This window comes from Spea bombifrons, chromosome 3 (assembly GCF_027358695.1).
Source record: "Spea bombifrons isolate aSpeBom1 chromosome 3, aSpeBom1.2.pri, whole genome shotgun sequence".
Taxonomy (NCBI): Eukaryota; Metazoa; Chordata; class Amphibia; order Anura; family Pelobatidae; genus Spea; species Spea bombifrons.
In genome coordinates, this window is record NC_071089.1 from 9,165,250 (window position 1) to 9,178,083 (window position 12,834).

General features: G+C 44.9%; 2 protein-coding genes across 2 annotated transcripts in view; one reads left to right on the plus strand and one right to left on the minus strand.

The window, feature by feature from the left end:
- Positions 1 to 12,834, minus strand: part of LPGAT1 (lysophosphatidylglycerol acyltransferase 1) — a 31,320-nt gene that overhangs the window by 17,284 nt on the left and 1,202 nt on the right. Inside the window, exon 2 of the mRNA XM_053458701.1 lies at positions 9,775 to 10,040. Coding sequence (XP_053314676.1) covers positions 9,775 to 10,012 — 238 coding nt within the window. The 5' untranslated portion in view covers positions 10,013 to 10,040. The remainder of the gene's footprint in view (positions 1 to 9,774; positions 10,041 to 12,834) is intronic.
- LOC128483109 (basic salivary proline-rich protein 3-like) lies at positions 11,168 to 12,762 on the plus strand. Its single transcript, XM_053459161.1, has 2 exons — positions 11,168 to 11,374; positions 12,154 to 12,762. The coding sequence occupies exons 1-2, from the start codon at positions 11,168 to 11,170 to the stop codon at positions 12,760 to 12,762; spliced, it is 816 nt and encodes a 271-aa protein (XP_053315136.1).

Sequence of the window (12,834 nt, forward strand, 5' to 3'; positions counted from 1 at the left end):
AATGGTCATCCCAAGGACCCAACCAGGGATATACACACAGCTCCCCAAATCAACCGAGGCAGGCAGCAGAGCTGGGGAATGATATAGAAAGAGAAGTACGCGTCAAATTTATGGGGAAAGGACACAGAGAAAAGAGAGAGGGAAAAGAGAAGGAGCCAGTCGCCTCTGACAACCCCTCACCGAGGGTGCAAATCCGGACAATAATCTGCCAGTCTCGTCAGTAGTAAAATCAAGCCAACTGACCCACATTCCAGAGTATGCTGTCGTGCTATCAGGGGCGGCGTGGATCAACTCCTCCATGGCTCTAATTTCATCCATGGTATTTACGCGGTCCATAAAGGAGAGGACCTTGCACCTTAAACAGATGTTTCGTTAAAGAGACCGTCGCTCACCACATCCCACTGAACTCTCATCCAAAAAGGTTGCATCAGTCGGCACTTCCACCAAATGTGGAGAAAGGTCCCCCAATTCCACCAGATTCGATCCAACCAAGGATCCATACAGCAGTTGGGGGCACATGAGCTTCCAATTTAGCCTTATGGCACTTTCATACAAAGTTCCCAGCAAGTATGGTGGGCTTTTGAGGGCCGCACTCATGAGCTTCACTTCCAGGCCACTGGACCAAGGACTGAAAGGTACTGGTGAGAAAAAAAAAGTGTCTAAAATCCCAGGAGCCGGAGATTTTTTTTGCGCCATTTTATACGGATCTCTAGAGGAGCAGCGCCTTCTGGTTATTTAATGAGGAGACTCCCAGATTTGTCAAGTGGCTCACAACTTCTACACAAATTTGCCCGGTTCACTGGACACTCAGTATGGGGCCCTTTATCAAATACATGTTAAAGGGCTCCTCGTGTCTTGCTTGCTGAACTTTGGTGATAATTTCTAGGAGTCACTGGCAAGCGGCTGACGGGTTTCCAGGAATAGAAGCACCGAAAGCTCCGACGTGCGAGCGATCAGGGTGGCAGGGAAAGTTACAGGGTGCGGGTCAGAGACAGGTGGCACGGGATATATTTAGGAAGGACGTGTAACATTAAAGATTTTAATAAGAAAGGACCCCGGTAGCAACAATGGCTTGGCTCGATTGCACATTGCATTCATGTGTAAGATTTCCCACAGAAATCCCCAAATCTCGGCTCCTAGGAAAAACATCCCCCAACTGGGGCATGTAGGTGGGCCTTTTGGACTCGATAGAACTAGTCCAAAAGGCCCACCTACATGCCCCAGTAGGGTAAAGTGCCCCTCCGTTACCTAATGCCACATCGCCATCAACCACGCCAACAGCGTGGGTCAAGAGCACAGAAACGTAGGATGTGACGGCAGATCACATTCTCCTGATGTAAAGACTCCAAGCTTAATCAGCCCCTGATCTTTGATTCAGGAGCCATATGACTATCCCGTGCATGTTTAAACTCCCCCACTGTATAATGCATGCTCGCTTCTACTGGGAGGCTGTTCCACTTATCCACCTTCCTCTCAGTAAAGTTAAACTTCCTTACATCTAAGCCCCTGACGGAGTATGGCGGTCACTACACATCCATACAGGGTACACCCAGCCGTACACGTAGGCCGTACATACAGAACGGCTCTGTGTACGAACAGGAGTGTACACGGAAACGTCCCCGTTTCAGGCCGCGGGTCGTGTTTTGGAAAACGAAAGCTACAGACGCTAAAACTTCACCGTGTAAAATCACAGAACGTGCCCTTTTAATCCTCAATGGACAGGAGCACGAAGCATGCGCCCCGATGCCCCCAGCAGTAAATCTGGAGCGCTAAAAATAAGCTTTAGAACTGCTGAAGCGCTTTATAAAAATGATAACACGGCATATAAACAGTTTTTATGCTCTACTGATTAACTCTCCAGAGAGTCTGAGTTCTAAACCATCTGTCTTCTCCGATACTATAATAAAAGTCTTCCCGTCACAAAGCCCCTTTTATTATAAACGGTACAAAACGCAGTCATATACGATTTATCGGAGAAGGCACTTGATGAACGCGACGGGATCTTGGGGTCACATTTTACCCCAAAACTGGATATGGGTAATTAGCATTTTCTGCCTTTCACACAATATGCGTTATAGCAATACCGGGGTCTATTCACTAAAGGGAGGGCTGACAGGGCACGTAACATTATGAATGTCCATCCTCAGTGAGCTTGTGTTGCAGGAAGGGATTGGCTGGCCCTGTATAATGTGTAGTTAAAGCAGTGATCTGTCGTCAGTCTCCTCCCAGACTGAATTATACATTGTACAGGTTCAGCTCAAGCCCCTTCAAGTGTATAAAGAAATAAAGTAAAAATCAATAGAGCGTCGCTTTTGGGGGGGAACAGACCAGCTGCCCACCCATTGCATGGGGAGACCCCACAAGGGACCCCCCATCACCACCGGGCACAATATCCGCTGATTCTCAGAAGTAGCAAATAGAGCGGGGGTTAAAAACCAATAATCCGTATTTTACATTTAAAACAAATAGAGATGATCCAGAAGGAGGGACCAGGTTTGGTGACTGCAGTGGAGATAAAAGGTCAGTAATGGGGCAAACGGCGGTGCCTTATTGCCGGGGCTCAGCGATGTGCGGCTTTGAGCTGTAATGATAGTTGGATGTCTGTGGTACGCGGAGCTTACGGGAAACGCGCTCATCTAATGCCACGTAAAGCCACTAACGTAATAACTGAGAAGCATCCCAGCTCCAATGTGCCACAACAAAAAAAAAAGTACCTTTAGGCGTGGTGAATACGCTATTGATTTACCTATTCTGCTGCAGCATGGTAGATAAGTGGAACAGGCTCCCAGCAGAAAAGGTAGAGCCTAATACAGAGAAGGAATGTAAACATGCGTGGGATAAGGATATGGCTCCTGAATCCAAGACGAGACCAACAACTGATTAAGGTCAGAGTCTTTACAGCAAGAACGGGTGACTAGACGGGGGCCAAAAAGGGCCGATCTGCGGAAATTCAGCTTCTATATAGTGAACCCTTCGGAGGAGGAAGATGGCAGATATCTAACTCCGCACCCTCCATCGCCATTAGATATTAAAGTTTATTACTATAAGAAATCAAAATTCAAATTACACATTTATGAATGAAATCCATCCTCTGTGCAAAGAATGAGAATGAGAACATTCATTCTGCATCAGACTAGGAAAAAGAAGATTTTTTGATTCCCATTCTGTTAATATAAGGAGAATTTTAGCGAATCATCATAGCCAGCTTAAAGCATTGGGGAGAAAAAAAAAAAGTTTGTTCTTAAATTTAAATTAATAAATTATAGGTTTAGGCGATTAGATAAATAAAAAAATAAAAATAAATCTCACCATAGTAACCATGGTGACCTAACGATCTAAACAGAAGTATTCGGCTGGCACCGCAATACCCTCAGTATACTACCGAATAGTAGCTCTACCCGCAGTGTTACAGCATGCGAAGGGTTAAAGCGCTTCCATAACACGTACTAATAAGCCTGCAATGCCACAGGACCAAAGAGTAACATGCGCGGCACGGCGACAGGTACTCCTTCCCTCCCGTACCAAAATAATAAAGGGGTTCAACGGAGAGAACATTCCCAACAGTTGGTGTTTAACCCATCACACGCCAGAAAACAAAACAAAAAAATAATAATTCACACAAAAAAAATAAAAAAAAAAAAAAGGTACAATACATTTATATTTACTGATTTTTTACATACAAATACTGAAAGACTGCATAAAATTGTGGTTTATCGCACAAAATCTTTTTTGCGGAAGCGTTGACCACACTTTAAATCATTAAATAAAGCTTGGTCGGCAGATCGGCCGCGGTAATCACATTCGCAAACCCCCACTGTTTTTTTTTTACTACATAAAATGACCTTTAAAGGGAACGGATGTCACGCATGACAAACAGAAAGAGAGCGATACGTCTCTGAAGTGGACGGTCAGGAAAATCCTGCGCTCTAAACCGCACGGCTCCATCACAGACATGGCAGGGAATTAAACAGAAATCGGCATCGTGTATAGTACATTACAGACCCTAGAATTTATCCTCACACCCTTACTTCTTCCAAATGAAACCCTGAGAAGGTAAAGGATTCATATTAAAATTCCAGGTGCAGGGAAATCCCCCCCCCTGCAGTCACCACACTGAGCTGATGCTTTATGGCGATGTTAACGAAGTCCCTTCCTACACAGACTTTCATTAATCATAGGGTCCGGCTGGGTTATTCTTTTGTGTAAATAATTCTAGGCGGAGGGCTAAGCGGGGGTTCCATTCCGCACATTTCAGCTTAAAAGGGGGCATTTTGGCCATTTGTTGTGGCACATTAACCAATTCATATTGCAGCGGACAGTGATAATTCCATACATAGACCCTTCATTAGTCAGAGTGTCCCTCTGGGTTATTAAGACTGAGTCACTCTATTGTTTACTACAAGGCAGTATAATATGAATTGGGCGTTCGGGCCCGGATACCAGAGCTCTACACACACACGTGACTAACACACACACGACTAACGCACAGCTGTCTAATGTCAGGTTACGTAAAAACGGTTTTTAAGCAGAAACCTCGTTTTAATCTAATTTTTAGCATGACATCATATGTGGTGGGAGCTCCGCTTTAAAGAGCAATCACAAGCAGTGGGATTCCGCTCGGAAAGAGACATTCAGTTGCCTGCGAAGCATCGCCGGTTAATTTGGTCTCCGAGGAATCTCTCTATCTCGGGAATGAACACAAACATATGCCCATTCGCAAGAGACTCCAGCACACAAAACAAATCAATTTAGGATCGAGGTGTACAAAATATGCTGTAAACGGGTAATTTACCAAATAAAAACCATTTTCTGTCCCTGCTGAAGAATGGATCGCATTCCGGGAATAACCCGAGGCCCGTATTCTATAGGTCTGTGCAATAAATTGTTTTTAAAGCGACGCTCCGGCCTATGTGAGAGAATATGAGAGCCGACGGCCACCATTGTTATTTTTTTTGAGGATACAGATGCTGAGAGGGATAAAGCACCAGCGCAGTGCAGTGATTGGGCAGGAAAGTCACCCAAAATATCACATGACTGACAACAATGGCCGCCGTCAGGTCAGCAGATAAAGGGAGTTTATTGGGACAAAATGAGATAAAACCAGGTTGTCATCAATGCCGACCGACATTACTGTATATATTTTACTGTATACAGCACCGGGGGGGGGTATATTTTACTGTATACAGCGCCGGGGAGGTTTATATTTTACTGTATACAGCACCGGGGGGGGGTTATATTTTACTGTATACAGCGCCGGGGAGGGTTATATTTTACTGTATACAGCACCGGGGGGGGGTTATATTTTACTGTATACAGCACCGGGGGGGTATATTTTACTGTATACAGCACCAGGGAGGGTTATATTTTACTGTATACAGTGCCGGGGAGGGTTATATTTTACAGTATACAGCGCCGGGGAGGGTTATATTTTACTGTATACAGCGGCCGGGAGGGTTATATTTTACTGTATACAGCACCGGGGGGGGTTATATTTTACTGTATACAGCACCAGGGGGGTATATTTTACTGTATACAGCGCCAGGGAGGGTTATATTTTACTGTATACAGTGCCGGGGAGGGTTATATTTTACTGTATACAGTGCCGGGGAGGGTTATATTTTACAGTATACAGCGCCGGGGAGGGTTATATTTTACTGTATACAGCGGCCGGGAGGGTTATATTTTACTGTATATAGCTGGGGTTTATGCCTAAGAATATTTTTTTTAACCTCCTCCCCCCCTGGACTTCCCCTTTAATACACAGTAATCTTTGCCAAGGCTGTATAGGGAATAAAATGTACTATAAGACACCGGCTATGACACATGCTTAACATGCTACGCAGATCTTATTTAGACCACAACACCTTGGGGGTAAATATATGAAAAATGTTATTTTTAAGGGGACAGTGACCTCATTGCAAATAAACTGAAGCTCTCCCCCGCTCCAGCTTCCTCATACTCTGCGGGGTTTCTTGGTCCGGACGTTCGTTAATCATCAGGGGGATGCATGCCCCCTTAAGGCTTTGTTTTAAGTCTTATTTTTGAAAGGCGACCTAATATTAGTCATTTTTTAAATTCAATTTTGGTTTCTTAATATTTTTTATTTAGATCTGGATTAAAAGAACTGTTTTATAGGCAACATCAGGACTTTATCGTCACACTTACACACTTTGCCTATTATATATGCCTATATATACAGTAATAATGCAAGTACTCTGAAAGTATATGACAGTATGAATGGGATTGTGACAGAATGCGGAGACAACGCCAGGCAGCTTTCAGCTGCTGAAGGTTTATAAATCCCATCACTGCTATCCAGCTAGGAGTGATGGGAGTTGAAATCCAAACGCAGTTGCTCTATGTCGACGAGCTTTTTTTGTGTGTAAGTATTGTACACCATTAAGAATTATTCTATTAATACGCCGGCTGCCTCCCTGGTATGACAAGACGGGATCAAATATCAAATAACCTCCATAATGTACAGAATTAGGAATGGCTCAAGGTGACGGGGGGGGCGGGTTGATGACCTTTGAAGGAACATACCAAACAAACAGAAGGCCCATCCCACTAAATGATCTTGACCAATAGCAAAGCAGCATGTGCCGGCGGCCAAGATACATTCCTTAGCATTAATGTCACAAAGATACATAAGCAGCAGACTGTTACCAGACAATGACTCATGTCAACGGCAAAAGAAAAGAAATCCGGTCACGTTAATTTCCTCGGTCATGATAAATGTAACTTTGTACATCATAAGTCACAATTGTGATAAAAGGCACTATACCGGAATATAGCGGGAAATCAAATTAATTCACCTTCACTAGATTCTAAATGGTATAAAAAACAAAACAAAAAAACAGAATATTTTCTTTGTAACATCATATAGATGTATTTAAAAAAATAAATAAAAAAAATTATATAATATATATATATATATATATATATACATACTTTTTATTATTAATATATATATATATATATATTTTTTTTTTTTTTTTTTTTTTTTTTTTTTTAAACATACACTCCAGACAAGCGGAGCACACACTAAAGCCATTTGGTTAGGGGATTCCTAAAAATAATAAAGAGAGCAATCCATTTATCTTAAGTCATGCTCCTCTTTGGCAAGTAACTGCTAAGCCTGGGGTGTGAAAGTTGAATAGCCCCAGGGTCAGGCTCAATAAGAGCCACGAAGCACCGACGGAAAATGAGGTTTTGTATTACAGGTCTTATTTTATTAAACGTACAAAAGGGCATAGTTTTTATTGGCACAATTTAAAAGGGGAAGTCGGCGTGTAAAACTAAAGCAGGCTGTTGGAACATAACAGCGCTAGAACGGCACCCGAGACTAGATTTCCAGTTACAGAGAATGAATGAAGGAATGAATGAATGAATGAATCCCACGTATCCTCATAATGTAAAGAAACTTGAAATGTTTGAGTATTTAAAACAACCATTTTAAATGATAATCAGTTTCCTTTCTGCATGTGGCCAATACCCCACCCCCAATAAAATGACAGAGAATTCATGCTATGATGTCATGCATGAGCGAAGATGTATACTATTATTCACAAGGGCACCGAAGCTTTTGAGAAGCCTTTTGTGATGCTGAATAAGGCATAATTAGCATTCCAATCCAAACATTTGCATGCGAACACAACACCAAAACAAAATAAAATCAAGCTATTATTCTTTATTTATTACGCGCCAACGTATTACGCAGCGCTCTACAATTCAACTATTAAAGACCCTGCCCTTCCGTAACAAAGAATGATCTACTTAACACCATTTACCGTAACCCGATAAGCAAAACGATCCGACGCTTAGGTGATTTTCACAAGAAAGCGACTGTGTATGGAGCGGCGGCTTTGTGTTTCGGAGGTGGGGTGCGATCTACTAAAGAGGCACTGGAGCTCACATAATGCGATGACCTTTGTGACGACTTCTGGCACTCGGACTACCCCCTAAGGCTGACAATCGCCGACCCTCCCCAAACTGCCTACAAACCGAGGTCTGGTAACCTGAAGCCGGCCACGTAGTCCCACCGACACTCCAGGAAGTCGGGGGAAAAAAAAAAAAAAAAAAAAACCTTTAGGTGCATTTCTTGTGAAAAACTTTGCAGTTACGTCACGGATACGACCCGCGTTCTATGAATACTCCTTAAAAGGACAGCATCGCCGGCCGGCTTAATGCCTCGCATTTCAGATATATTCTAGTTAAGCGAGCTGGGCGAAGATTGCGTCCACCGTATGACACCACGCTAAACATACCAAGAAAAGGAACCGCATGTTCTCCGTTCCGGGCAGACGAGCAAATTATCAAAACACAAGGCATGCCCCTCGTCCGACACAGAAGAGATTTCGTCTAAATAATCAGCCGTACCGACACAGTCATCGTTTACAGCGCTGCGGTATACGATGCGCTATATCAATCAATAATCATTTAAAGTGTCAATATTAATATGGCATCATAATTAAAGGGACCCACTGACAACATGCTCACTTTAATGATACATTTCCATGATGCCCCCCACCTTCCTTTCACGAAGCTGCCTGGGACAGTAACTGCCCCTTTAATAAACACCTCTGCTGGCAGAGGGGCAAATGGCCACATACGGTTTCTAATGGTTTGTTACCAATTCTTACGCACTCTGGTAGATCAACGTGGCATAAAACTTTATTCCTGCGCGCCCAAGATATGGCGGATTGTGAGCTCTTCGGTCCGATTCCCCGTCATGCATTTCAGGGAAGGTACGTGTCCCGATCTGCTACAAACTTTAACGTCTGAGATTTTGCTAAGGGGATTCAACAAGAAGTATTAAGGAGTTTCCATTAGCCTTGCCTTAAAAATAAATAGGTTCCCTTGTTCTGAAAAGCTCCAGGCGTCGAAAAAGGGTCTTTCCATGGAACGTATGGCGCGTACCGACAGACCACCATACCTGGTGATAAAACGCATGACGGCGGATATGTACAGAGAAAACGCCGTAATACATACATCCGGCTCGTGTTGAGCTCTCACCGAGCCCAGGCGTTAACTTAATGATAAAACAACTCCAACTAAACCAAAAACCAGGCGACGCGTTCAGGTTATCGTAGAAGCGACACGATAGTCACAGCCGCGCAGTCATTATCGTCACTTACACCAACCGGGGACATCCGTCCGCTTCACATCTCTGTCCCCGGGGCGGAAAAGCCGCGCCAGATTTCAGGAATAATCAATGGATAAGCAAATCGCACGGCTTGCAATTTAAATCACTCATTTATATACACACACACTCATACTAACACACTGTACACACACACACACTCATATACACACTCACTGTACACACACACACAATCATATATACATACACACATACTAACATATATACAAACACTGTACACACACACACTAAGATATATACACACACTCACAGCACATACACACACAATCATATATACATACACACATACTAACATATGTACACACAGTACATACACACACAGATAGAGAGTTCTCTCATGTCCTAACAAAGCACATTATTACTAATTAAAAGGCATCAGTCCCCCCCAAAAAAATCAATCGGAACTCGTACGTTACACAGAATACTTTTGTGTCCAACCCTCTGCCAGCGGCCACATTTAATAAAACAGAAAATAGGTATCCGTGTTTTCTGGGAGACGAAGCGGGGTTACGGATGGTACGGGGGGCTGCGCGGGGGGCTCGAGCAATAAATCTTACAAGGTTCTTAAAGCCCCATAAAGCCCCCGTTAGTGTAAGAACGCGAGAACGTACCTGTGTATCCCGCAGTCCAGCCCCACGATGCCACCATTGCCAGAAGCCATTTAAACATGACTCCCTCGATGCACCAGAAGAGCTTGGGGTTGAAAAGTCTTAAAGGTTGCAGAGCTATTAAATAGAACACGTAGGACGGAATCGCAAACATGTTGTTGATGACCATAAAAGCAAACCGCAGGATCATTTTCAGTATAAGAAATCCCATGTTTCCCGTCCTATCCGCGGCGATGGCCATCGTCACCCGCGCAGCGCTGCCGCAACCCCTGCATCAAAACAAAACAAGCGTCAGTAAGCAGCAAGAAACATTTTTATTCACCCCCCCCATCTCGTCTCGGGTTATAGCCCACCCCTAAACATTTCAGGTGTACAAGTGGGGGCAAAATCGGGACAGTGAGTGAAAATCAGGACTGCCTTACAGAACCCAGGACAGTTGGTATGTGACCATACAACCATCATTCTGATGGCATGAGAGGCCGCCGTTCAACTTGGCCATGTGGGGCATCTGAACGGGGGGGGGGGGGGACTACCAGCATTAACCAGGTAAATGAACAAGCAATGCAACAAAAAATTAAATCAAATAAAAAAATTTCAAAAATAAAATAAATCAGAGAATAAAAAAATAACTAGATATCAAAACAGAGCAGCCGATACCGATTACCGACATCATGTTATCCCATTTCAAATAAATAAACACCAATCACCTGAAATGACTCGCATGATAAATAAAAATTACTCTCTTACCAATAAAATAAACCCAAAAATAAATAAATATTATAAATGTGTAATATCTTTATTTTAGATAGAGGTCACGCCACAGCGAAGGGCTGAATGAATGTGATATTGTGGTCCGGCTCAACAGGCACAGAATCCCCCATGATGGCACTGATCCGTTAGGGGACACAGGGTATAAAACGCGTGTTTACCCACGAGTACACAACAAGCTGCCCTCCGGCGTGCATGTGCACAAAGCAGTCTTTTATCGCGTGTCTATAGAAAGTGGCGGCAGATCAGACCTGTGCGGACTGTCTATAGTACTTGGTCTCATCTATGACTATGCCATGCATGTTTCAATTCCCCTGACCACATCTGCTGGGAGGCTGTTCAAAAAAAAAAAAAACCTGCACTTTGTTAAATCCCTTTAAATGCTTCTTCTATCACATCTCCTCCAGAGAGACCCAGATCGGCTCAAAAGCTTGCAGTCTATAATACTTCAGCCAACACGGTACAACCCAATACCCTTATTCTCTATCCCATTACACATCTGCCCCGGATACATCACTGTGCTGTGTATGGAAACGTACTCCGGGATGCCACGCCGGGCATGGACAACCTGAAACATATACGTTCTTACTGAAACTTCGGCACACACGATGCTTTACACATCTGGCACATGTATCACGCGTGTCAGCAGAAAGCAGGATTAGAAGAGATCTGCGTGGATCCGAGGAGACAATCCGACGTACGGGGAGAGAGCGCGCTAGACGGGAACATCGTCTCAACGCGCATGCAGGACATACACAGCTGCGACGTGAAAAGGAGATACAGCTTCCAGAGTTTAGCCGGTCATCCTGGCTGCTTTATCACCAAAGAGAACAAAGTACAGGAAAATGTTATGTTACAGCAAGAGGAAAGGTTTACTTTATAGGGTGGTAGATGAGTGGAACAGCCTCCCAGCAGAAGAGGAAGATGGGATATGTATGGGATAGGCATATGGCTACTGAATCTAAGACGAGACCAACGACTGATTACATCAGGAGTAGAGGGCAGATTAAATGGGCAGAACCAGCTGTCAGATTCCACGTTCCTATTATATCCTATGCAACAAAAAGTGAATGAATGAGATAGAAGAAATTGCACAATCGTTATCATTAAACTCGCCCTGCTAGAGACAGCAATAAAATAATATCAGCGCTGATCAAGAGGATTGTCATAAAACAATTAAATATTTGGACTTCGCAAGAAAAATGTTAATGTTTAATGATAATAAGATAAATCGGGGCAGTGGCCCACGACACTGTATACACTAATATCACAGGCTGCAGCTTCTGTATGTAGAAGAATGTCTTACGACGTGGCCTGGGGGCTCCTTAAGACGGCTATACCGGGCGAGACCGAGAGCCCACGGGGGTCGAATATACTAACCGGGACACAACGAAGGAAACAAACGTAAACAGCTCAAATATACAAATAATCACTAAAACTCATCAACGCGGCCTTTATTCACCCAAAACACGTCCTGCAGGCAGCGGTCAGATTGGAGTATTAAGTCAGACATCCGACGGACTCCTTGAACGTCCTTGGAGGTCCATTAAGTAAAGCAAGTTGTCTCTGAAGCTCTTGGGTGGTTTCATTAGCACATAAGCCCACGGTTACAAGCCACAAACTAACCCCAGTGCCACCGAGGAGACCCCCCCTCGGGAAGATCCTCCACCAGGGAATCCCCCCCCTCGGGAAGATCCTCCACCAGGGAACCCGCCCCTCGGGAAGATCCTCCACCAGGGAACCCCCCCTCGGGAAGATCCTCCACCAGGGAACCCCCCCTCGGGAAGATCCTCCACCAGGGAACCCCCCCTCGGGAAGATCCTCCACCAGGGAACCCCCCCTCGGGAAGATCCTCCACCAGGGAACCCCCCCTTGGGAAGATCCTCCACCAGGGAACCCCCCCTCAGGAAGATCCTCCACCAGGGAACCCCCCTCAGGAAGATCCTCCACCAGGGAACCCCCCCTCGGGAAGATCCTCCACCAGGGAACCCCCCCCTCGGGAAGATCCTCCACCAGGGAACCCCCCCCTCGGGAAGATCCTCCACCAGGGAACCCCCCCTCGGGAAGATCCTCCACCAGGGAACCCCCCCCTCGGGAAGATCCTCCACCAGGGAACCCCCCTCGGGAAGATCCTCCACCAGGGAACCCCCCCCTCGGGAAGATCCTCCACCAGGGAACCCCCCCCTCGGGAAGATCCTCCACCAGGGAACCGCTGACGGATGAATGAGCTCAAGGACATCCCGGGAATCCCTCTGCCCACCGGATGTCATTGAGAATACGACGGGCCTGGGATCT